The sequence below is a fragment of the Myxocyprinus asiaticus genome, chromosome 14 (genome assembly GCF_019703515.2).
Source record: "Myxocyprinus asiaticus isolate MX2 ecotype Aquarium Trade chromosome 14, UBuf_Myxa_2, whole genome shotgun sequence".
NCBI lineage: Eukaryota > Metazoa > Chordata > Actinopteri > Cypriniformes > Catostomidae > Myxocyprinus > Myxocyprinus asiaticus.
The window spans coordinates 6,123,689-6,150,282 of NC_059357.1; the positions used below are offsets into that span (position 1 = coordinate 6,123,689).

The 26,594-nt window shown below is 37.1% G+C and overlaps 1 protein-coding gene across 1 annotated transcript in view; it reads right to left on the minus strand.

The window, feature by feature from the left end:
- The window catches only part of LOC127451493 (basement membrane-specific heparan sulfate proteoglycan core protein-like), a 102,596-nt gene extending 88,995 nt beyond the window's left edge, over positions 1-13,601 (minus strand). The window contains exons 1-15 of the mRNA XM_051716241.1: positions 13,500-13,601; positions 12,617-12,652; positions 7,170-7,439; positions 6,767-7,036; positions 5,927-6,202; positions 5,438-5,728; positions 5,035-5,328; positions 4,297-4,578; positions 3,426-3,674; positions 3,202-3,312; positions 2,900-3,004; positions 2,388-2,444; positions 2,242-2,316; positions 2,082-2,168; positions 1,823-1,900 (exon numbers count right to left, since the gene is read on the minus strand). Of these exons, the coding sequence (XP_051572201.1) occupies positions 1,823-1,900; positions 2,082-2,168; positions 2,242-2,316; positions 2,388-2,444; positions 2,900-3,004; positions 3,202-3,312; positions 3,426-3,674; positions 4,297-4,578; positions 5,035-5,328; positions 5,438-5,728; positions 5,927-6,202; positions 6,767-7,036; positions 7,170-7,439; positions 12,617-12,652; positions 13,500-13,530 (2,512 nt within the window). The 5' untranslated portion in view covers positions 13,531-13,601. The remainder of the gene's footprint in view (positions 1-1,822; positions 1,901-2,081; positions 2,169-2,241; positions 2,317-2,387; positions 2,445-2,899; positions 3,005-3,201; positions 3,313-3,425; positions 3,675-4,296; positions 4,579-5,034; positions 5,329-5,437; positions 5,729-5,926; positions 6,203-6,766; positions 7,037-7,169; positions 7,440-12,616; positions 12,653-13,499) is intronic.
- Positions 13,602-26,594: the final 12,993 nt, after the last annotated feature.

A 26,594-nucleotide genomic window follows, 5' to 3' on the forward strand; every position in this document is an offset into this window, starting at 1 on the left:
ATTGATACTCAAAGACAACACACAGCTAGAAAGCACAAAGTTACGTAGTGCATCTTTTAAAAACATAGCAAAAAATAAATAAATAACAAATCATTTAAATAAAATATAAATAATTGTACAATAAGACAGGCCTATAATAATTTCATATCAGCCATGCTGACGATACAAGCAAGAACTAATGATTATATAAACAAAGACGCTCACACGTCTAACATTAACATACTAGATTTGCAAGCTTTTAAGTAAATAAAGACATATATTTCACTCTGTTCCACACACTTAAGTATCCTATGGCTTCAAAAGACTTGGACTATATCACACAAGTTGTATATGTAACAGGTATATAATTAAATAGTATAGTTTAGTGATTCCTCTTGTCATGACCATATTTGGACTTCCTCTTATTCTGTGGGCTCTACATAGACTTGGGGGAGTCTGCGCACTCTGCTTCTTCCCAGTTTGCATGAGCTCTCACAGAGGTAGGTCGCATGTGAAGTGCGGTCAATTCATTAGTTACATATTTGATCTAATTGATTACTCTCTGAGTAATTCATTGTGTTTAAGACATTGAGTTGGTAACGTATTTATGTATGTTTTGTTGGTTATTTTTTGCTCTGAATCAGTTTTTATATTTTTTAAGCAAATGTGTGGTTTCTCACAGAGAGAGTGATGTAAGTGCTGCAGAGGCACTCAAAAAAGGATGTTCATGTGTTTGACCAGGCAATAAATGAAGACACAAGACAACTATTTCTGAGTTCAAAGTTTATTTAATGTGACAACAACACAACGCAGATTAAACACTGCTACATATGGACAACATTTATGGTACTTTTATTTGATTTTTAGAGCTTCATATCAAAACACAACCTGAGGGGTGAGTTAATGTTGACACAATTTTTCTTTGTTGGGTGAACTATACCTTTAATATTGCTTCTGAAAAGCAGTATCGCTTTTTATGTACTCTTTATATTTTACAACCATTTCTATTATTAAAATATTTTGTCTATTTTTTATATATATACTGTATATGTACACTTTCCGGTCAAAAGTTTTGAAACACTTACTCATTCTTTATTATAATTTTTTATCAAATTTTAGAATAATAGTAAAGTCATCAAAACTATGGAATAACATAAATGGAACTATGGGAATTATGTTGTGATTAAACAAAATCCAAAATAAATCAAAACTGTGTTATATTTTAGCATCTTCAAAGTAGTCACCCTTTGCCTAGAATTTGCAGACAGATTTTCTCAACCAACATCTTGAGGTATCACCCTGGGATGCTTTTTAAACAGTATTTAAGGAGTTTCCTATGTTGGGCACTTATTGGCTGCTTTTCTTTATTATTTGCTAAAATTACAGACCACTTCAATTTGTTAAATTGCATATTATCAATGCTTTGAATCCACCGTATATTCCTACATTTAGAAAAATAAAGATAAGCTCAGTTTTATCTACATTAAGAACAAGCTACTTTTTAAGTTGGTTAAGTTGTGTTTATACTACATCAAACACGTTTTGTACTGTTTAGGATTTTTGTAAAGGCCTTGTTCATGGAAGATGCAGATAATATCATCAGCATAAACATGGCAAGCTTTATTTTATTTGCTTGTCTGTTGTTGTAAATTTCTCCTTTGGTCTTTTATTTAATCTGAGCATAAGTCACATCACTCGATCCACAAGCAGCACCTGGAAACATAAACAATGATTCTAAAATGCATATTTAATTTTATTATAAGATTCTCAATGATGCTTGAAGATGTTTTCACTGGTTCCTTTTCAACTGATATATAATTTTATGGTATTAGTTTATTTTTACCTTGATCCATTTGATCCGTTCCCATGTTCAGTTTAGAGTACACAGTGTCTGCACTTGGTGTAGCATCATTGGTATTCCCTAACAAGAGTTAAGAAACTTCATTAGGAAAAACATGACACCACTATTGCTTCTGTATTTATTAAATATTCATTTTCATATTTACATACCAGCAACTATAATAGTACAATAAAAACAGACTCGGATCATAAAATGAAGCAGACAGGTCAAGCAGAGATGTTTTGTTTTTTGCATACAGTACCTTTCTTTCCTTTCTTTTTCTTGACTTCCTTCTTACATTTCAGTTCAATCTCAGCATAGGTTAGGTCAGTAGGCCCTGCTATTGAGTCTACATAGAAAAATAAAGAATTTAGTAAGAGTTTTCCCTTTTCTGTTTGGTTTTACCCTTTCAGTCTTTGTACCTTTGATCTTGAGTTTCTTTTTCTTCCAGTTGATCTGTGAATACATGACATCATCTGTCTCTGTCCCATTGACTCCTAAAAAAAAATAATCTTTTATAACATTTACATTTCTTTATAAAACAGCTGCTTGACTGTCATGCAGTTACCTGTACTTGTGTCTGTATTAACTGTTGCATGAAGAGAATCATAAATATGACCAGTGCCTGAAATAAATAAATAAATAAAGTAACAAAAGACCATTTGTCAAATCTGTATATTTTATGAATAAAAGCTGCAGGGAAATATTGTTTTTCATTTTGACACTGATATTAAATAAAAGTTAAATATTTAATGTGCTAATAACCTATGAAATAAAGTTACTAAAATATATATTTTGTTGTGCATTTTTCATAATAAAATAAAACAAATGACGTACAGCCAAATTACATAAATCGGTAACACAAAAATCATTTTAAACTTTAGAGGAGTGGGACATGATTTTTAAAGTGATGTATGTCTTGTTAGCTAAAGATGAAGTGTGTAATTTTATTTATATCTCAGACAGCTATAAGCCATTAGTAGATTCATTTCTGTGAATTTATTTTAAATATATATGTTCAGATTTGTTTCTCACTACATTAGGCACTGTAAAATAATTGTTAAAAGATTTGAGACTGACCACACTGCAGCGGTGTTGTATATACACTTTCATTCTGGTTCTGCTCTGATGTCTGACTGATGTTCTGCTGTTGACTGACAGAAGAAGGAGACAGAGATCCTCCACCTAGTCAAACACAGTGTTTACATGAACGTTTCAATGAATAAAGAGGTCAGAAACAAAACAAGTGAATATACAGTATACATACATGTTTGAGAATGACAGTGTTCAAATTCATAAGACTTCAATAAAAACTCCCCATATTAAGATGCAGATGTGTCATTAAATTGTCACATTGAACTCTAAGGGGACAGAAGATGAACCTTTTTTGTTTTTGTAGCACCACAGCAGGACCAGTAAGAGAATAATCAAAAGCATGACACTCAGTCCGACAGTCACTCCAGTTATCAGTCCATGAGACACAGATCTTGAGACTGGGGAAGAAAAATACAATTATACATTTAAAAATGTGCTGCAAATTATACCAAAACATAAATTTTTTTGTTTTTGTTTACTGTTTGTTTATAGTTCTTCAATGCAGTTTCACCTCTGACTGAGATCCAGCTCTTGGGTGACTCTCCTCTCTCTGTGTGTTTACAGTAGTAGAAACCCTCATGTGACTTTGAGACAGTAGGGATGATCATCTCTCCAGTAGTCTGCATCTGGAGGAGGGATCCATCTTTATAGAAATCAGCTGTGAGGACTGATGGGTTTTTATATCGATATAAACAGCGTAGAGTCAGAGAATCTCCTTCAGTCACAGGATGAACAGGACTCTCCAGAATCACATCACCATCTACAGAACAGAGGAAATGTGCACTTACTAGAAGAAAAGTACATCAACTTGATTTTAACATTTTCCAAAGAGAATGTGAGTGGTGCTTAAACATGAAAAACTTCCTGCCACAAATGCTAGCGTGTTGCCAGGATGTTGTTAGTCGGATGTTATGCGTGGTTGCTATGAATTGCTAGGTGGTTGCTATGGTGTTCTGGGTGGTTGCTAGGAGGTTGCTTTTTGGCCCAAGTCAAAAGAGCCAAACTTCAAGTCTCTATTCTGGTCCCTAGATGTGTTTCCTTCAATATATGTCTTTCATTGCCCATTTTATTGTCTGATAGATGTAATCATGAGTCTGACCACTTAGCACAGTAATAGAACGCCTCTCTTCAAGAAGCCGGACACCATGATTCATGTCTGTAGCACCATCAATGCAGAGTATGAGTTACACATCAAAGTTTAAGACTTAGTTTTAGTGGGTTGTTTAAATAATTAACTTATTATGAGTAATAATAAAAGTGTCTCCTAATTATTGCAGTTACTGAATTGTATCTTATGCTTCCTGCACTTATTATATCAACCTGCTTTACACATTGATTGTAAACCACCAATAAAATCAATAAATAAATAGTTGTGGACTCACTGTGTACTGTGATATTAACAGCATTACTGTTGTCTCCAGATTCAGAGTAACACCAGTACACTCCAGTGTGTGATGTGTAGACGGGACTGATTCTACATTTAGATCCTGTTTGTGATCCCCAGTATGATGATGAACAATCTTGCAGCCCCCATCTGTCTGTGTATCTTCTCACTGACCATCCAGCAGAGTTACTCTGATCCTCACAGCTCAGAGAGAGAGAGTCAGATGTGAAGTGTTGAGTTCTGTTGGGACTGATGATCAGAGAAACTGAAGGAGAGACACCTGAGAAACACATCACAGCTTGAATTTGGAAATGTTTTAAAACACATTTGATCATGAAAGTTCTTTACACACACACACACACACACACCCACACACGCACACACACACACACACACACACACATACACACACACACATGTTGAATTTTCATGTTTTATGAGGACTCTCCATAGACATTATGGTTTTTATACTGTACAAACTTAATCTATCCCCAAACCCTACCCCTAAACCTAACCCTCACAGAAAACATTCTGCAGTTTTACATTTTCAAAAAACATAATTTAGTATGATATATAAGATGTTTTCCACATGGGGACCGACTGATTGTCCCCACAACGTAAAGAATTTCAGGTTTTACTAGGGAATACCTGGACACACACACACACACACATACATTTTTACTGTCTAATTCACGCTGTTTTAACTCCTAAATGAATACACAGTGTTTCAACTCACCAGTGACCCATAGTGGCTGTGTGTTGCTGTCCTCTGTGTAATACACTTGTTCTCCTCTCTCTCCTCTGCACGCATAAACTCCTGTGTGATTTACAGCAGCAGAACTGACAGTGTAGTTTCCTCCAGCTCCTCTGCTGCTGTCTGACAGGTGTTTATAATTGAACTCATTATCATCTCTGTTCCAGCTGAAAGTCCATCCTGTAGAGGAGCCGTAAACCTCACAGATCAGAGTCACTGAGTCTCCTTCTGTCAGCCACTTCTGTGGAGAAACACTTAACACTGCTTGGGCTTTATCTAAAATAAAAACACACTGTATTGTATTAATAACATTAAATATTTGCATTAACATTAATGTGAAAACTGCTGTTTATACTTCTTATAATGAATAAACATATAAACTCACCTGATGACACAGTCAGTGTAACAGCATCACTGATCTCTGAGTTTTGTCCATCTCTTGTCTTTCCTCTACAGGTGTATTTACCACTGTGTGTGTGTTCAACACTGCTGATTTTATACTCTTGTTTCTTGTATTCACTGACAATGTATTTATTCATGTAGTTGGTATTCTCTACAGTCCAGCTGTATGTCCACTCAGTGTCTCCTCCACCCTGTATGTCACATCTGAGAGTGACAGTTTCTCCACTGAACAGCTGATTTTCAGGCTTTACAGTCAAAATAGTTTTAGGTTGGTCTGTATGAAGACAACTTATTATGCTATTTTTGACTCAAACAACATAACATAAAAACAATTTAATAACTAAATGATTAACATTTTGGACAAAAATTCTCAACAATATTAGGTACATTTGAATGTTTTATCTGTATTTTAAATTAAATTGACTTGCATGGCATCAACTAATGACATCTTAAAATACATTTTCTTTCTCACCTGTAACATTTACCCACAGTGCATCACTGTAGTGTGTGTAGTAAACTGGATTTCCTCTTCCAGCTCTACACCAGTACTGACCTCCATCAGACACTGAATCAATGTTCACTGTGTAGGAGTTTTTGTCTGTTGTGTTTTTCTGATGTTTCTGTGTGTGTTGGTACCAGTAAAACTGCCATCCAGTCGACTGATCCATGTGACAGGTCAGAGTCACTGTGTTTCCTGTCAGTGCAGCTCCTTCAGGATTTGATTTGAGTTCAGGTTTTGGCTTCAATCCTGCAGGAGAATAAGAAACATTCATGTGCTGAAGAGTTCACTAGAGAAACGATAACAGGAGGTTATTAAACTCATCACCGTGACCTGTTTACATTGAATCAGAACTCTGTAAAGAAAATGTTAATACAAGTGACCTTTTACATAATGATTATGATAATCACAAATAAATTGGTTGATTTTGTCTTCATTTCCTATTTTGCAGATTTGCAGAGACACTAGTGAGAGTAACAAATGTAGAGAGTGATCTTGATGGTCTTTCATCTCTCTCTCCTCTACACCAGTACAGATCCTGATCAGATTCAGTATCTCCTCTGATAGTGAGAGTGTCTCTGTTTACAGTGTAACGCTCAGACTCAGACACTGCAGTGCTGTTTTTATACCACTGATATCTCCAGTTACTGTAATGAGACTCTATCTCACACTTCAGAGTCACTGTCTCTCCAGTACACAATGCATAAACCTGACCTCTCGTAATGCTCTTAGAAAAATATTCTGTCATCATGTATTGAATATTTCTGCACACTGATGATGTAAATGAGGATGAACACAGATGAACTCACTCACCCAATACTCTTAGTGTAACTTCATCACTGCTGTGTGAGTATCGTGATCCTCCAATCTCTTTTCTATTACATCTGTATTTACCTGCATTAGACTCAGTAACAGAATTGATTGTGTATTCCTGTAGTTTATATTCAATGACTGAATCATCTTTATACCAGCTGTACTGCCAGCTTGTGTCTCCTCCCTCCTGTATGTCACATCTGAGAGTGACTGTCTCTCCAACGAGCACACGTTCATGAGGCTGTACGATCACTTTGGCTTTTGGTCTTTCTGTTCAAAGACGATTCACAGTGAAATGTATGTAAATAATTTGCTGTATTTACTAGAACACAGTTACTTCATTGTAAACCCTACTGTATATTGTGTTCTCAGAACAGTACATTATGTAAGGAAAAATACTTACCCTCTACTGTCACTGTTAATGGTTCACTGTAATCTGTGAGAACATGTATGTTTTCTCTTCTTCGTGCTCTGCACTCATACTGTCCTCCATCAGAGACTTTCACAGAACTGATTGTTTTATTTCCTGTAGCTTCAAATGATTCAAAGTCTGAATCTTTTCTCCATAGAAACTCCCATTCTGTTGACTGATCCACCTCACAGTTCAGAGTAATTGTGTCTCCAGTGAACACTGAACTCTGTGGCTTCACAGTCTGAGTTGGTTTGGGAATTTCTGTTAATATAAAATCAATGAGAGCATGAATAGTAAAAGTTTTTCCAAGAGAAGATCTTGTGCTCTCACCGGTAAATAAGTGAAGTTGTCTTAAAGATTATTAAGGTTGATAAATGGATATAATTTCATTCATTCAAACAAAATTCCATCAAATTGAAATTTTATTAAGTTTTATAAAAATTACATGAATAACATTTAAATATATTGAGGTTTTAATTTTGTTTAAGATTACTCAATTAAATTTCATGGAATTTTGTTATGAAATTGAAGTGTGTAAATCTGAAATATAAGCATGTTTTTGGTGTGCTTTCCAGAGGGTTCGTGTAACACTTTACTGTTAATTTTTCAGATCATACCAATCCAAATGCAAAAATGGAAAACAGGTTGAAACTTTCATTTTTCATTTTGATAAATGTCCTTTTCTCTCCTTTTCTTTAATTTTATTATTTCTAAATTGCGACTTTAGAAATTATTATTATTTTTTTTAATAATTGACTGGTCCATGTACTTTTGCGTCAATTCTTTTTTACTTTTTAAACCCAAAAATGAAAAAAGTTTGGTTTCTTCTTTATTGTTTTTAACACTGATGAATAGAATAAGCAGATACAAACTCATTTTCTGTTGACTATTTCATTTTCTATTTAAACATAATAAAGAGAAAGGGGAAAATGGCTTAATTTCATTTCTTTCATTGTTTAAAAAATTAATTTACAGCTTGAAAATTTTATATGCACATGTGAGCGGCACTGAAACGCCCCTTTCATCTGATTGGTCAACCCGCCCCGTCTTCTGTACTGCCTTAATCCTATCAGCCAGAATTATTGGGATTGCTCTACAAATTTGTCTCAATTTTCATTAAATATTGTCCTGACCTGAACCACCACTAACTGTAAACTATGCATGCCATATGTATTAGAATCTTGCTGCTTGGCACATCATGGTGTTGTTGCCTCTTAATGGACAACACGTGAGAGATCACAAGCCACATCACTTAGCCATATGTTGACTGGGAGTTGGTCTATTTTATATTATGTTTATTTTTAATAACATTGTATGATTTAGTAGTACCTATGTATTCGTGTCCCATTGATAAATGTAATTAAAAAAGAGTTCTGTTGCTTTGGATAAAAGTGAATGCTAAATTAATGTTTAGGCATAATGAACATGGATTGGAGTGGACATAAAATTCTAATAGCTAAGATTCGGACACTGGTCCGTCGGGAAGTGGGACACAGCGTGTAAAATCAGGACTGTCCCTGTTATTGGGATGGCTGTTCACCCTATCTCCATAAGTGCAATGTTAATTTCTGAAAGCCGTAGATTGCTGATAGAGTGTGCATTTAGTAAATATATTATTAAATGTCAAAAATAAATTAACTTGTGTTAACTCATATTAACTTGTGGGGCTTTTATACAAAGTGACACAACTTTTTTAAATTACATTTATCAATGGGACGTGGCACTAGAGTCACTACAAAATCATACAATATTAAAAATAAAAATAATATATAATAGACCCCTCGGGTAAATTATCCTGGCTCTGACTCTGATGGGTGCCTGCAGGATTTAATCTGATGGTACACACAGAAAACAAATCAAATCAAATCACTTTTATTGTCACACAACCATATACACAAGTGCAATAGTGGGTGAAATTCTTGGGTGCAGTTCTGAGCAACATAGCAGTCATGACAGTGATGAGACATATACCAATTTACAATAACATCAAATTAACACAACACAATTTAAAATCTAATATACACATAATTACACACAACACAATATACAAATAATAACATACAATGTACAGTATACAGTACACACAATATAGAATATTGTACAGTATACAATACACACAATATAGAATACACATTATACAATAGAAAATAGTATATATAGTATATATAAAATATACAGTATGTTGTATTGTACTATATTGACATTCAGGCTGTTGGTTGATAGTCAGCTGAAAGTGTGTTGTTAAGAGAGAATATAATTTATGACAGTCCAGTGTGAGATAATAAGATTAATAAAGTGCAGTGCTGATGTATATTGATCGTGAGAGATCAAGAGTTCAAAAGTCTGATTGCTTGGGGAAGAAGCTGTCATGAAGTCGGCTGGTGCGGGTCCTGATGCTGCGATACCGCCAGCCTGATGGTAGCAGTGAGAGCAGCCCATGGCTCGGGTGGCTGGAGTCTCTGATGATCCTCCAAGCTTTTTTCACACACTGCCTGGTATATATGTCCTGGAGGGAGGGAAGCTCACCTCCGATGATGTGTCTGGCAGTTCGCACCACCCTTTGCAGGGCTTTGCGGTTGTGGCCAGTGCTATTGCCGTACCAGGCGGAGATGCAGCCAGTCAGGATGCTCTCTACAGTGCTGGTGTAGAGCCGTGTGAGGATGTGGCGGTTCATTCCAAACATCCTCAGCCTTCTCAGGAAGAAGAGGCGCTGATGAGCCTTCTTCACAATGGCCTCAGTGTGGACAGACCATGTGAGTTCCTCAGTGATGTGGACACCGAGGAACTTGAAGCTGCTGACTCTCTCCACTGGTGCTCCATTGATGGTGATGAGGCTGTGTTCTCTGTCTTTTCTCCTGAAGTCCACCACAAGATCCTTTATCTTGCTGACGTTGAGGGAGAGGTTGTGCTCCTGACACCAGTGTGTCAGAGTGTGCACCTCCTCTCTGTAGGCTGTTTCATCATTGTCAGTGATCAGACCTACACCGTCGTATCATCAGCAGACTTAATGATGGTATTGGAGCTGTGTGTTGCCACACAGTCATGTGTGTACAGGGAATACAGGAGTGGACTGAGAACACAGCCCTGTGGGGCTCCAGTGTTGAGGGTCAGTGATGAGGAGATGTTACTGCCCATTCTAACCACCTGGTGTCTGCTTGACAGGAAGTCCAGGATCCAGTTGCACAGCGAGCTGTTTAAGCCCAGAGCCCGGAGTTTCACATCAAGCTTGGAGGGCACTATGGTGTTGAATGCTGAGCTGTAGTCTACAAACAGCATTCTCACATAAGTGGGAGAGATGTAATCTCTGATTAGTCTCTCAAAGCATTTGTTGATGATGGGGGTCAGAGCAATAGGACGGCAGTCACTGAAGCAAGTGATTTTGGATTGCTTTGGTACAGGCACAATAGTGGACATTTTGAAGCATGTGGGGACTACAGACAAAGAGAGGGAAAGGTTGAAAATGTCCATAAAAACACCAGCGGTTGGTTCGCGCATGCTCTGATGACGCAGCCCGGAATGCCGTCTGGACCCACGGCTTTACGGATATTCACCCTTTGGAAGGATCGGGTTACATCCGCTACAGAGACGGAGAGTGAACTAACCTTTGTAGCTTCGGCCGCGAGAGCTCTCTCCGCAAGGGCGGTATTATTTCCCTCAAAATGACCATAAAATGTATTTAGCTCATACGGGAGAGAGGCAGTGGTGTTCATTGCAGAGTTTTTATTCCCTTTAAGGTCCGTGATGATGTTAATTCCCTGCCACATGCTTCTAGAGTTGGTGGTGTTAAACTGTCCTTCAATCTTGTTCCTTTACTGCCGTTTGGCTGCTCTGATAGTTGTGTGGAGGGCATAACTGGCTTGTTAATGCTCCTCCACGTTCCCGGAATTAAAAGCAGAGGTCCACGCATTAAGTGCCGCGCGAATATCGCTATTAATCCAAGGTTTCTGGTTCAGGTAGATCCTACTTTTTTTGCTCGGAACAACATCCTCTAAGCCCTTTCTGATGTGACGCACCACAATGAATAGAGAAGAACACAAGTGTCTCGAGATGCGTTCGAAAATGTCTTTTTTAACTTTTTTTAAACGTCTTTTTTTAACGCTCCTGTTAGAGATGTTAAAAACACAGTGAAACGTGACGCAGTTGTCAAAAGACATCCATCTAGCGAATGTTTACATGGAAAACGATTGAAAAACACATTCAGTTTGAACAGCCCCCTGTTCACATGACACAGCACTAGCTGATGTTTCTCAAAGTTACCTCTCAAAAAACAAGCCTTTTGTTTCAGTTGATTGTAGGTAAATTTACACTGTTTCCAGCGCTGTATTCGTAAATATCCCAATATTGTTTTACTGTGTGAGAAATCGCTCCAAATGATTCAATGAGAGAGCTCTGAACTAATTGTACTGAATCGCGAATCGATTCAGACTGTTTTGCAAGCCTGTTTGGCCAATTCACTGAAAAGAACCGACTCAAAAGAATTATTCATTCCCAAATTGGGCATTGTTAGTTCTTTTAAGGGCTTTAGTCTAGTGCACACAGTAATATATAAACCTAACCTATTAAAATGCTTTAAGAAAGAAATCATGGATTAAATATCTCCTCCCTCCTGTATGTCACATCTGAGAGTGACTGTCTCTCCTCTGAACACACATTCATCAGGCTGTACGATTACTTTGACTTTTGGTCTTTCTGTGCAATGACAACAATTCACACTGAAAATAGTGTAAAATAATGTGCTGTATTTACTGGATGAACACAGTTACATGTTTACAAAATCTGTGCGAAATCAGCATTGAAGGAAGTTGTGTCCACTATTCACTGCAACTTGTTCAGAGTAATAGGAAATGCAATTAATTAATTATATAATTATTTGTGTTTTCAGAAATATGTATCATATTATTGTTATTATTATCATTATCTTCATCATTGTTATGATTGTCAATAGATGGAAAACTGTATGTCTGGTAGCCAAAGTTTATGACTTTAACTACACACATAAATGTAAATTTCACTGAACTTTTTTTAGCCAAATTAACAGAAAATACCGCAAATTGCTTACTACCATAAAAAGAATATATTTTATAAAATCATTCTACATTTTGTCTTAAGATTCACTGTATGTTTTGTTTCACTATAGATCATGTCTCTTAAAATAATCAGTAAGAGTTTTGAACTAATTTCTGTTTGAAGAGGTTAGACAAATTGACAGAAACATTGAAATATTTTGGTAAATCTAAAGTAGACTAAATGTTAGATTTATTTTGTGTGTCTGTTGCTTTATAACAAGTTATCTGAAGTGACTGTATTTCTGAAGAAATTGAAATTTTTACATGCAGATTTTTTCATAACGCTAATTTTCTCAGCTGGTTTGTTACAGTTAGTTTATAATCACACATATTGTAAAAATATGATGAAATACATGAATCAGATTGAATCACCTTCAGTGTGTCCAGAATGGATGTTTGAAATCAGCACTGAAAAAGTACAAAGAAAAAAGTTTATTACAGTGTAAACATGGATGGGTTAGTTCATATTAATATATATATTACTTACAATATACAACTGGATTAATAATAAACATAACAGATTTTTTGAAAGGAGTAAGAACAGCAGCTGATGATTTTAGCTGTGTGATCAATAGAATTACATGGACATGAACTTTTAGACTTTTAAACTTCATAATTCATGTTAATACATGAATTTAGTCAAGAAGGACTGACTTCATAAATAAAATCACTATTTGTTCAACCTGTGCAAAATCTGTGAAAAAACAAAACAAACAAACATAAAACACATATACTGTAAAAATAATTTAGTAATTCAAAAAAAGGTTTAGCGCTACCACCCAAATATTTATCATAGCAGAGAAATGTTTCTGTCCAGCTGTTTTGGGAACAGTGTTCTGGCATCAAGCTAACAGTCTGGACCTCTGAGTTTCACATCACAAGTAGAGGACTATATACACTCAAACTAACTGCTGGTGAAAATCTACAATGGCAATTCTGCAAAACAGAATTAACTAAAAAACTGATTCGACACACATCTTTACTAAAAGCACAAAAAAGAATGACTGAACAAAACAAACGACTTCCCTCATTCACCTGCTATTTCTGTTTCGCACACAGAACTAACCACACACTTCATTTCTCACACTTACATATTTTACTTATAAATCATGGACTGAAGATCTGAAACTGAGAACCACATGAAAGATTTTTGTGGAGGAAATAAAGGAACACTGAATCACTCGATCCGTTTCATAACTATGATATAACAATAAAGGATATTCACACAAATAAATACAAATGAAGCAATACTCACAGAGCACAAGAGGAAGTGGACTGAGCTCCATACTGATCTACTAATGACAGACCGTTAAAGACACAGTCAGAGTTAAAGCCTTAAGACTTCCTGTACAACAAGATGAAGCCTAGAGTCAGATCTTTAGTGACATAATGACACATGAACGACACAACATTTTGTATAACTGAAAATCTTGATAATGCAGATTATTATACAGTACTATTGTAATGTTTGCAGAAAAAGTGTCACAATGACTTGCATGCACATTTTTCAGCAGACATTTATGTGTCTCTTTATCATACAGCGTGCCGTGAGTCTGACTTGTTGGTCGAACACATCCCACAGATGCTCAGTCAGATTGAGATCTGGGGAATTTGGTTGCCAGGGCAACAACTTGATCTCTTCATCATGTTCCTCAAAACATAGACCTTTTTCACAAACTGTGATGATGCATTTCTCTCTTATTTAGCAGCGTAAATCTAGCAATTTTTTTTTAATATAAAACATTTTTTTAAATATAGAGGGTAAATGTATAACATTATGCTTTGTGTTATATTACAGTGGAATTAGTTTAAAAAACAAATAATTACCACAGCTACAAGGGGGTTTCTATTACAGCTGCTGGGAGAGTGACAGTAAATTTGGCATCTCTCCCATCTGACTGTCTAAATCCACCGCTCTCTATTTATTTCCTCTTCTGGAAAGTCATTCAAACGTAACGGGATTTTTTTCTCTTTGTCTTGGAGCAAATGGGGTAAGTGAAAATAATATTTGCTGTGGTCTTCCATTCACTCCCAATCATCGCTGTCAAAGTTTACCCTGCAAACGTTTACTTCCACGTTCCAAAACCCGGAGTGTGAAAAAGGTTTATTGCCGAACAATGTGTGCAGTGTGGAACGGCGCATTATCCTGCTGAAAGAGGCCACTGCCATAAGGGAATTCCATTGCCATGAAGGGGTGTACCTGGTTTGCAACAATGTTTAGGTAGGTGGCACGTGTCAAATTGACGTACACATGAATGGCCAGACCCAGGTTTCCCAGCAGAACATTGCCCAGAGCATCACACTCCATCCACCACCTTTTCTTCTTCTCACAGTGCATCCTGGTGCCATCACTTCCCCAGGTAAACACTAAACACGTACACATCCGTCCACGTGATGTAAAGAAAACAGGACTCATCTGACCAGGCGACCTTTTCCACTGCTCCAAGGTCCAGTTCCGACGCTTGGGTGCCCATTGTAGGTGCTTTTGACAGTGAACAAGGGTCATCATAGGCACTCTGACCGGTCAGCGTCTACACAGCACTGTGTGTTGTGACACATTCCTCCAGTAACCATCATTAACATTTTCTGTGACTTGTGCCACAGTAGACCTTCTGTTGGTTCAGACCAGACGGGATAGCCTTCGTTGCCCTCACGCATCGATGAGCCTTGGGTGCCCAACACCCTGTTGCTGGTTTGTCCCTCCTCGGACTACTGTCTGTAGGTACTCACCACTACTGCCCGGGAGCACCCCACAAGCTTTGCCGTTTCAGAGATGCTCTGACTCAGTCATCTGGCCATAAAAATGTTGCCATTGTCAAAGATGATCAGGTCTTTACTCCTGCCCATTTCTCCTCCATTCAACATGTTGACTTCAAGAACTGATAGTTTGCTTACCATCTAATCTACCCAGACCTTGACATGTGGCATTGTTAGGAGATGATCAGCCTTATTCACTTCACATGTGAGTGGTCATAATGTTTGGCTCATTGGTGTAGATACAGTCTTCTCTAGAACTCTAGACAGTGTCACCCACCTTCGATTAAACAAAGTTAAAGAGAAAAGTCCTGCACCGCGGTACAATGATCACACTCATGTTCTCAAGAGAGCAGCTCAGAAAATGGAGCACAAGTGGAAGAGTACAAAAAAAAAAAGTACTTATCAGAGTTACAAATGAATTTCTCTTTCATCTGATCGCGACTGCATTTCTCTTCTAGCACTTTTAGATCTTAGTGCTGCCTAACAAAACAAAAAACACTTTTTCTATCATGATAGACCAGCAGCGAGTAACTAGAAACTCTCTCATTCCCGCAGTTTTAGTGGGCAACTTTTTTCGACCAGCTCTACTTCATTTCTCCTCATCACCCCCGCCCACCTCCGCTGCAATCTATCTGCTTGTGAAAATAGTTCCTTCACCTGATAGAAGTCAAAGAGGAATGGATGTCATGTTAACAGTGCCATACAGTATACATAAAGTTAATTAAATTACAAAAATAATGTACTACCTTTGTAACATACATTCACAACATTCCGCCACTTTAAGGGTGGTAGGCAAAGTAAGTTTTCAAATTTATACTCAATCCATTTGCCGATTCAGAAATCATTTTATTTACAAAGTGAGTGCCATTGTCCGAAGACAATTTTTTAAGCACTCCCCATTTTGGAATCACTTGTTTGATCAGGGCCTTCACCACTGTTGTAGCATCAGCCTTTCTACATGGGAAACACTCAGCCCACTAATAAAACATTTCAACAAAATCACAAGACAATATTTATTCTCTTGACACAATTTTAGCTCAATAAAATCCATCATAATGTCCTGAAAAGAAACATCAGGTGGGGTGGACGAAGTAAGATTGCTTAACAAACCAATCAAATTGAACAACATCCACTCTCACACAATCTCCTCTCTTGATTTCATTCTAGCTAGGAAAAAAGTTACTTTTTACTTTTTTAATAATTAAGTACAACTTAATGTGGTACTTTTTTACTTTCACTCAAGTATGTTTTTGGCTAGATACTTGGACTTTTAATTGAGTAAAATTTTCACTTTCACTTAAAGCTACACTATGTAACTTTTTTTGTTAAAAAATAACAAAATGTTATTAATGAAATCCATCTTCCAAACCATGTCTTTACCCAAATACACTTTGATAAACCTATAATAATGATTTATATTTTAGAGCTGTCGAGTCGGCAATTGCATACATATGTCATTCACCCGTGTGTGTTGATGTTATATCTGTACACAGACAAAGTAAGCTCCGGCTACTGTAGCACGTGTATGGTGTGGGAGTAGCATTCTGAAAGTTTTGTTGTCACAACGAACAAGAAAAATTGACCATGGATCATTCAAAACGTCAAACCTCCGGGGAATCACCGGTTGTAAAAACAAAGAAACCCCAAACAGAGCACAGTCTACAAGCAAAAAGAGAAAGTGACAGAGCCCGTAATAAAACCTGAATTAACATCGGCTTGGCTTTTCAAATGTGGCGACAACTCTGAAATCTGAAAGGATTTAAAATTGACCCAGAGATGGCTTTTTTCTTACTCAACAGGTAAGATATTTTATTGATATGGTTTATGTATAGTTGTGTAATCTCTCACACACACACACACACACACACACACACGTCTGTGTGTGTGTGTGTGTGTAGTGAAATACAATAATATTACTGTAATCGGTGCAGAAATTTTCACTTGCTTGCACATGTGTATTTTCTTTTATATCGGTAATAATTTATATAAATAAATCCTTTAGTCCTAGTCTTGCCAAGGACATGTGAGTCTTGAAATGATGTTGACCACTGGTTGGTAACAATGACAATTTATAAATTAGTTACTACTGTGGTCAGTTTGGCCAGAATATCCTGCAGTTACCAAAACTTTACAACATTTGACCTTATCAGACTAGCAATCATTATGTCTAATGTTAACGAACGTTGCCTAACTTTTGTAACGTCATTAACATCAATGTCACCAATAAGTTAAAACAACAGCATAAGATATGACACTTACCTGCTCAGATGACATGTTTTCAGATATCCGTCTTTTCCTTTCTTTCATTATTTATTTGTCCATTGGCTCTGATAAGATGTCCTGTATCCATGTGTACACCGGTGCCTCAAACCACATTCATCCACGCAGAGGAGCAGAGCTGAAGCACAACCAAAACGATGTTCTTCCGCAAGACGCATGCAGTTTTATTTTTTAACCGCAAGAGGGCCAAAAGTTACATAGTGTAGCTTTAAGTATAATTTCTGTGTACTTTTTACATCCTTGGTAGCTTCATTTACTCTTATTTGTTTAGAAAACACTAATCCAAAGCAATTTACAAATGAGGGATACAACATAAACGATTCATCCTATAAGTAGGCAATAACATGAGACTATCCATCTCTTTTCCACACTCACTAATTACTTAAATCAAATCAATCAGAACTACAGAACAAAAGACCTCATTGTTAATTGATGATGTTAATGAAATGTTAAAGAAATAAGGTGACAAATAACACTAATGTTAGATAAACCTTTCTATAAACTTTTTAAACCAATTAAAATCAGATTGAAATTTCTTCCTCTGTTACTGCATACTGACGTTGGTCTTCAACAGATGTAACTATGAAATACAGACAAAAACAATCTTCTCAACATTAACTTGGACTAAACTTTGTATATATTTTGTCTGTGAATATTGCTTCTATGAACAACATTGTATTTTAAATATATTGCTTTATGTGCAAATAACTAGGGAAAGACTAGGCATATATGTGTCCATAATTTTTTACCTCCCACTCTATAACATTTGAAAACCAGTATGACTGTCACTAGCAGATTTAGACAAGCTGTCATCAGAGAACGGAGCATATTGTGGACAGAAATCTGAGCTGCCACTGAAAAAGAGGAAAACATTTTCATACGGTATATCTGAATGAGTGCATATGTAATTAATAAATCACCTCACAGTTACAGTAGACTCCATTGACTCTCACCTCTGACTGAGATCCAGCTCTTGGGTGATTCTCCTCTCTCTGTGTGTTTACAGTAGTAGAAACCCTCATATGACTTTGAGACAGTAGGGATGATCATCTCTCCAGTAGTCTGCTTCTGGAGGAGGGATTCATCTTTATAGAAATCAGCTGTGAGGTTTGAGGAGTTTGTGTATCGATATAAACATAAATATAAACAAAATATTCAATTTTAAAAGACTTTTTTTTTATTCAAATATGTGATATAAAATATATAAATCAAGTGTAATCATCTTCATTGTGTGCACAATGGATGTTTGAAATCAGTACTGAGAAAGCAAAGAGAAAATCTTAAAACAGTGTGAATATGTAGCTATTAAATCATTTGTAAAATACATTTACAGCATTAAACAGATACATTTACACTAAGTACACACAAACAACAATACAACCTAATTTAAACATTTACAATCTAATTCAAAAACATACTGTAGTAATGTCATGGTAGTATTGAAAAAAGTGGCTTTAAAAAGGCTCTAAAATTTTTGTTTATCTGTCAGTTCATGTTTTACTCACACATCGTAAGCAACAGCTTTGAGAAATTAAAAGTTTTTAGAACATTAAAATAAAGCAATACTCAGAGCATGAGGAAGTGAACTGAGCCTCATGCTGATGTACTAATGATAGATTGTGAAAGACACAGTCTGTGTTAAAGCCTCGTCATCAATGTGACATGCTGTCCACAACCCATTTTAATTCTGTAATTCAATATACATTATTTCTGAGTCAAATGACATATTCCATGAGACAAAATATAGGACAGGACTTGATTTTATCCATCAGGAATGGAATGAATTGTGAAAACTGGCCAGTAAATAGCAGATGAAACTGGGCCTGAATGTGAGTTTACTAAAACAATTTGTAAATAGCTATTTGGTGTCAGGGGGAAAGGGAAGTCGTTTCTGGTGAAGAAATGTTATTACATTCTGATTAAAGACAGACAAACTTTATCAAGGCTATATATCGTTAGTTATATTTATCCGTTTTTTATTTGCAGTAACATCAGAATCAGAATCAGCTTTATTGCCAAGTATGCTTACACATACAAGGAAATTGTCCTGGTGGCAGACGCTTTCAGTGCACAAACAATACAACAACAAGACAGAGATAAAAAAAGTGAATAGAAAATATTATATTGTTACATGCCTCCCCAGGCTAGGGTTGGGGATGTGGGAAACAAGGAAATTTATGAATATATAAAAAAAAATTAAAAAAAAAAACTTCCCTGCACTCCACAAAAATCTGTCAGATTTTAGAAACACTCAAAAGTAAGATTTGACAAGTGCAAAATACAAAAGGGAAGCTTCCAAAAGATGTCAGGAGGGGACCACGCCAAAATAAAACAAAGTTCTCCTGACTTTTAGGGGAGTATTTCCTAAGCTTTCAAAATAAAATTCAAATAAACAAGACTCTTACTCCCTCTATAACTCAAATACAGGAGAAAACATAGACATTAACAAAAATGGCATCCACCTCCCTACTGCTTCCAAAAATAACAATTAAATTATAAACAATAACTTGAGTCTCTCTTTAGGAGTAACAATGCTTAATTTGTGAAACAGAATGAACAACTTACCAAATCTACTTCAGTGAACATTAGGTTGTACACTACATTTACATTTATTCATTTGGCAGAGGCTTTTATCCAAAGTGACTTACAAAAGAGGAAAACATAAGCTAATCATCTTAAGGAGACAGTGGTACTAAAAGTTCCATATTACAAAGTTTCACTAGCATCAGAATAGTATTCAAGACAGATTAAAGTGCAACTAGAATGTTTTTTTTTTGTTTTTTTTTAGTGACTGGTTAAGTGCTCAAGGAAAATATGTTTTTAGCCATTTTTTGAAGACAGAAAGTGAGTCAGCTTCATGGATGGAGTTGGGAAGGTCATTCCACCAATGTGGTACAATGAAGCCGAAAGCCCGGGAAAGTGTTTTGGTGCCTCTTTGTGTTGGTACAACAAGGCGCCGCTCCTTAGCCGACCGCAGGCTTCTGGTGGAAATGTAGCTCTGCAGAAATGATTTTAGGCATGCTGGAGCAGACCCATTGATTGTTCTGTATGCCAGCATCAGAGCCTTGAATTTGATACGTGCATCAACTAGTAGCCAGTGAAGAGAGATAAGGAGTGGTGTAACATGCACTCTCTTTGATTCATTAAAGACCAGATGTGCTGCTGCATTCTGGATCATTTGCAGGGGTCTAACTGCACATGCAGGGAGGCCTGCAATGAGAGTGTTACAGTAGTCCAGTCTAGTTATGACAAGTGACTGAACAAGAAGTTGTGTGGCATGTTCAGAGAGGAAGGGTCTTATCTTCCTGATATTGTAGAGTGTAAATCTACATGATCTTGCGGTCTTTGAGATGTGGTCTGTGAAATTTAGTTTGTTATTGATGGTTAACCCTAGATTTTTGACCGTTTTGGAAGGAGTTACTGTAGTTCAACCCAGCTGCATGGTGATGTTGTGATCAACAGCAGGGTTGGCTAGAAAGACAAGGAGTTCGGTCTTGGCTGGGTTAAGTTGCAGGTGGTATTCCTTCATCCAGGCCGAGATGTCTGCCAAACAGGCAGAGATTCGAGCCGTCACTGTGGTGTCGTTAGGCTGGAAAGACAAGTAGAGCGTGTCATCGGCTTAGCGGTGGGAAGAGAAACCATGTGCCTGAATGATGGGTCCCAGTGATGTGTATATAGAGAAGAGAAGTGGCCCAAGCACTGAACCCTGAGGTACCCCAGTTAGTAGCTGATGTGGCTTGGACACCTCACATCTCCAGGCTACATTGAAGGACATACCTGAGAGATATGAATTAAACCAATCAAGCACAGTTCCTGTGATGCCCAGTGAAGAGAGGGTGGAGTGTAAGATCGGATGTTTGAATGTCAAAGGCTGCATAAAAGGTCCAGCAGAAGCAGGATGGATGATCTGGATTCAGCATTCACCTGTCTCAGCGACTCAGTGACAGACAGCAGGGCAGTCTCGGTGGAGTGTCCACTTTTGAAGCCTGACTGATTGTCATCCAGCATCTTGTTCTGTGAGAGATAGGCAGAGATTTGATTGAAAACTGCTCTTTCAAGTGTTTTTGCCATGAATGGGATGAGAGAGACTGGTCTGTAGTGTTCTACTTGTGTGGGGTTAAGTGCAGGTTTTTTCAGCAGCAGGGTTACTCGAGCCTGCTTAAATGTAGTGGGAAGAGTGCCTAGAAGTAGAGATTAATTATGTAGTATTATTATTACTAACAACATGTTCACTAATACAACAATAGCGCAATTGTTAAAGTCTGGGGCAGGAGAAAAAAGTCTCAGCAGCCTGGAGACAAAAGGCCTACCCAAAGTGAGTTTCCTCTCCAGATTTATCAACAAGCTCTCCTTCCTACAGCCAATCAGACAAGCCAGCAATTGATGGCAACTAAAGTCAGCTGGTGTCCATTAACCTGTGCAATGAGGAAAGAGAGAGAGAGAGAGAGAGAGAGAGAGAGAGAGAGAGAGAGAGAGAGAGAGCACAAAACTACACCAAACACTGCCACAATACCCACTACACATACACAGTCAGTAGTACAATCTATCACTGCAAATGTATAATAATAAAAAATAACATACTAGGACGTAACAAAATATAGAAATACACAATAAGACAATATATATATATATATATATATATATATATATATATATATATATATATATATATATATATATATACTGTATATACATATGTACAAATACAAATCTGTTATGTACAGATAGTGCAAGGGAATGTAATGGCAGAAGAGGTAGGACATGTTGGATAAATATAAATAGATTAAGCTGTGTATTCCTCATTCTGGAAGTATTTAATCAAACTACACAATGATGACTAAGACTTTATAGATATTACAGTTTCATTTTCTGTTAATGCATGATTTTTTGTAAATCTGCTTTGAAACGATGTGTGTTATGAAAGGCGCTATACAAAAAAAATGACTTGACTTGAATATTGCACATAATTATTGCTCAATGGGGCAGTTTTAACTGTTCATGAGATGAGGAAAAAACTGTTCCTGTGCCTGATGTTTCTGGTGCTCAGTGCTCTGTAGCGCCGGCCACAAGGCAACAGTTTAAAAAGGTAGTGGGCTGGTGAGTGGGGTCCAGATTTTCCAGCCCTTTTCCTCACTCTGGAAGTGTACAGTTCTGGAAGGGAGGGCAGGGGGCAACCAATAATCCGCTCAGCAGTCCGAACTGTCCTTTGTAGTCTTCTGATGTTCGATTTCGTAGCTGAAACAAACCAGACAGTTATTACCAGACAGATAGTGCACTGATGATTCACTCATGATAAGACCAGGAACATGCATTAAGAAAATAAATAGCATCATTTTTTATTGTATGTTGCTAATACAATGATCTTTCCGTATAACAAAATGTATTAACGAACAAATGTTTAAAAAAAAGAGGACAGACATACAAATGTACCATATGTTTAAAAAATAAACTTTTTGCATTTTGACAATGCTTGTAAATATTTTTGGTGTAACATTTTCATAAAAAACGTGTCACAATTACTTACACGCAAGTGTTTGTTCTGTGTTGTTTTGTCAGCATGAGATGTGTTAGTCCTTAAAAATGCATAAAATTGATTGAAAAAGCTTTCATTTGTTGTTATGACTAGTTTGTATTTATGGCATTAGGAAAATGAAACAATGTTTTGATATTGATCTGTACTGTAATGGTGGTATTAGCACTATTCATAACTTTATGAAAACTAAATAAGAAACAAACTCTCATCCCTCTTACACTGTTTAATATCATATAGAGCTGAAAGAGAGCAGAAAACAAAACACAACTATCAGCTCAGTCTATCTATATTCTCTCAGGCCTCTGAGAGTGTGTTTGCCACTGATCATAGTTTAATATTCATATACCAAGAGCCCTTGTGTATCCATATATTTGCACAAATATGTACATTCCATTGGAGTGAACACAGACACCCGCTTCACTTGAATATTTATTTATTAAAAAAATTAACACATGAACTTTACAACAAACTGACTGAGGTGTGGCAAATGTAAATGTTAGACATAATGGGTGAATACAAGTTGATCGTCTTCTAGAGATTGCATAAGGAGGACCTGTATCAGCTCGTGCCATGCAGAGTTTCCTGACTGAACTTAAGTCATTTGCATTACTAAGAATTTCTATGTGATGGTGACATCATGATGCATCTTTAGCCACAGTGTGAAGTGAAGCTCACAGCAGTGAATTTCAGATCTTGGTTTGCCTGTTTGCATGCTTGCAAAATGAGAATGTATTTTGGTCTGAACTGTTCAACAGTTATAGCCATTTTTGTGCTCTGGCATGAAACCTAAAATGATATAATATCACTGAATGTAAGCCGTTGTAACACACAATAAATACAAAATTCATAAGAAATCAAATTTAATAATTAAAAAAGATATTTTAACCCAAAGTATGAGCAAAAGTAGTGTTGGTCACCTTTAGTAGTATATATATATATACAGTGCATCCGGAAAGTATTCACAGCGCTTCACTTTTTCCACATTTTGTTATGTTACAGCCATATTCCAAAATGGATTAAATTCATTATTTTCCTCAAAATTCTACATACAATACCCTATAATGACAACATGAAAGAAGTTTGTTTGAAATCTTTGCAAATGTATTAAAAATAAAAAACGAAAAAAATCACATGTACATAAGTATTCACAGCCTTTGCTCGATACTTTGTTGAAGCACCTTTGGCACCAATTACAGCCTCAAGTCTTTTTGAGTATGATGCTACAAGCTTGGCACACCTATTTTTGGGCAGTTTCTCCCATTCTTATTTGCAGGACCTCTCAAGCTCCATCAGGTTGGATGGGGAGCGTCGGTGCATAGCCATTTTCAGATCTCTCCAGAGATGTTCAATCGGGTTAAAGTCTGGGCTCTGGCTGGGCCACTCAAGGACTTTCACAGAGTTGTCCCGTAGCCACTCCTTTGTTATCTTGGCTGTGTGCTTAGGTTCATGTTCCAACAGGACAACGACCCTTCGCCCCAGTCTGAGGTCCAGAGCGCTCTGGAGCAGGTTTTCATCAAGGATGTCTCTGTACATTGCTGCATTCATCTTTCCCTCAATCCTGACTAGTCTCACAGTTCTTGCCGCTGAAAAACATCCCCACAGCATGATGCTGCCAAAACCATGCTTCACTGTAGGGATGGTATTGGCCAGGTGATGAGCGGTGCCTGGTTTCCTCCAGACATGACGCTTGCCATTCAGGCCAAAGTGTTCAATCTTTGTTTCTCATGGTCTGAGAGTCCTTCAGGTGCCTTTTAGCAAACTCCAGGCGGGCTGTCATGTGCCTTTTACTGAGGAGTGGCTTCCGTCTGGCCACTCTACCATACAGGCCTGATTGGTGGAGTGCTGCAGAGATGGTTGTTCTTCTGGAAGGTTCTCCTCTCTCCACGGAGAAATGCTGGAGCTCTGTCAGAGTGACCATCGGGTTCTTGGTCACCTCCCTGACTAAGGCCCTTCTCCCCTGATCGCTCAGTTTGGCCGGGCGGCCAGCTCTAGGAAGAGTCCTGGTGGTTCCAAACTTCATCCATTTACGGATGATGGAGGCCACTGTGCTCATTGGGACCTTCAACGCTGCAGAAATTTTTCTGTACCCTTCCCCAGACCTGTGCCTCGAAACAATCCTGTCTCGGAGGTCTTCAGACAATTCCTTGAACTTCATGGCTTGGTTTGTGCTCTGACATGCACTGTTAACTGTGGGACCTTATATAGACAGGTGTGTGCCTTTCCAAATCATGTCCAATCGACTGAATTTACCACAGGTGGACTCCAATCAAGTTGTAGAAACATCTCAAGGATGATCAGTGGAAACAGGATGCACCTGAGCTCAATTTTGAGTGTCATGGCAAAGGCTGTGAATACTTATGTACATGTGATTTTTTCATTTTTTATTTGTAATAAATTTGCAAAGATTTCAAACAAACTTCTTTCACATTGTCATTATGGGGTATTGTTTGTAGAATTTTGAGGAAAATAATGAATTTAATCCATTTTGGAATAAGGCTGTAACATAACAAAATGTGGAAAAAGTGAAGCGCTGTGAATACTTTCCGGATGCACTGTATATATATATATATATATATATATATATACATACACACACATACACAAAATACCATATCAAATGCCAAGTTTACAACTTTACAAGTGTTCTACGAGTTTGACGTGAGCTGTTTTTATAAGCCAGAAACTCGTAATTATGGTAATTCCAACATATTGTGAATGCACCATTGGGCTTAGAGGTTTTCAAACCCCTCTAACTGCTCTGGACATGTAGCGTGCTTTGGAAACTTATGTTTCAGAAGTGATCCGACCACCTAATTTAGCCTGGCAGATAATAAAATGAGCAATAAAACCCATACACTTATATTGATGAGTGAGATTAAAAGTTGAATGTTTTAGGTGAAGACTGAAAAAAAAAAAAATAAAAAATAAATCCTTTATAGACATAAAAGAAGAGCATTTAGTTGTTATTAGTAGGAAGACTATACGCTTCATTCACAGCCTGCTCAGCAGTAAAGTGGAGAGCCTGTGGTTTGGTTTATGAAACCACAAATGTTAAAAGTAAAATAGTTCAATGCTGCAAGAATTGTTAATAAAGCACCAACTCATTTTTAAAAGCCTAATAAGGCACCAGCTCTTTATTTAAAATGAGATATATGAACAGTTGTAAAATATGAAAATTTTCAGAGAATTGCAGGAATACAAGTCAGGAGATATACAGGGGCAAGAAAAGTATGTGAACCCTTTGAAATTTTCTGGTTTCTGCATAAATTGGTCATAAAATGTGATCTCATCTTCATCAAAGTCACAAGTATATTGTTTTTTATTTATTTATTTATTTTTATGCCATTCTGTAGTGGATTTACTTCAATGTTTAGGGTCATTGTCCAGCTGCATCACCCAACTTCTACTGAGCTTCAGCTGACACACAGCAAGCCTGACATTATCCTGTAGGGTATATTGATATACTTGGGAATTCATTTTTCCGTGGATAATGGCAAGCGCTCCAGGCCCTGAAGTCATGATGCTCCCTCCACCGTACTTCACCGCTGGGATGATATTTTCATGTTGGATTTTGGTACCCTTACACAGTGCTGCGTGTTCGTCCCAAACAATTCAACCTTAGTTTTATCAGTCCACAAAATATATATGTAAAAAAAACATTTAAAAACACAACCAGTAGCATTGTGGTGTGTCAAGGTGGTCTTTGGCAAACTTCAGGCGCACAACAATATTTTGTTGGAAAGCAGTGGCTCTAGGGATACATTCACAGATACAGTGTGA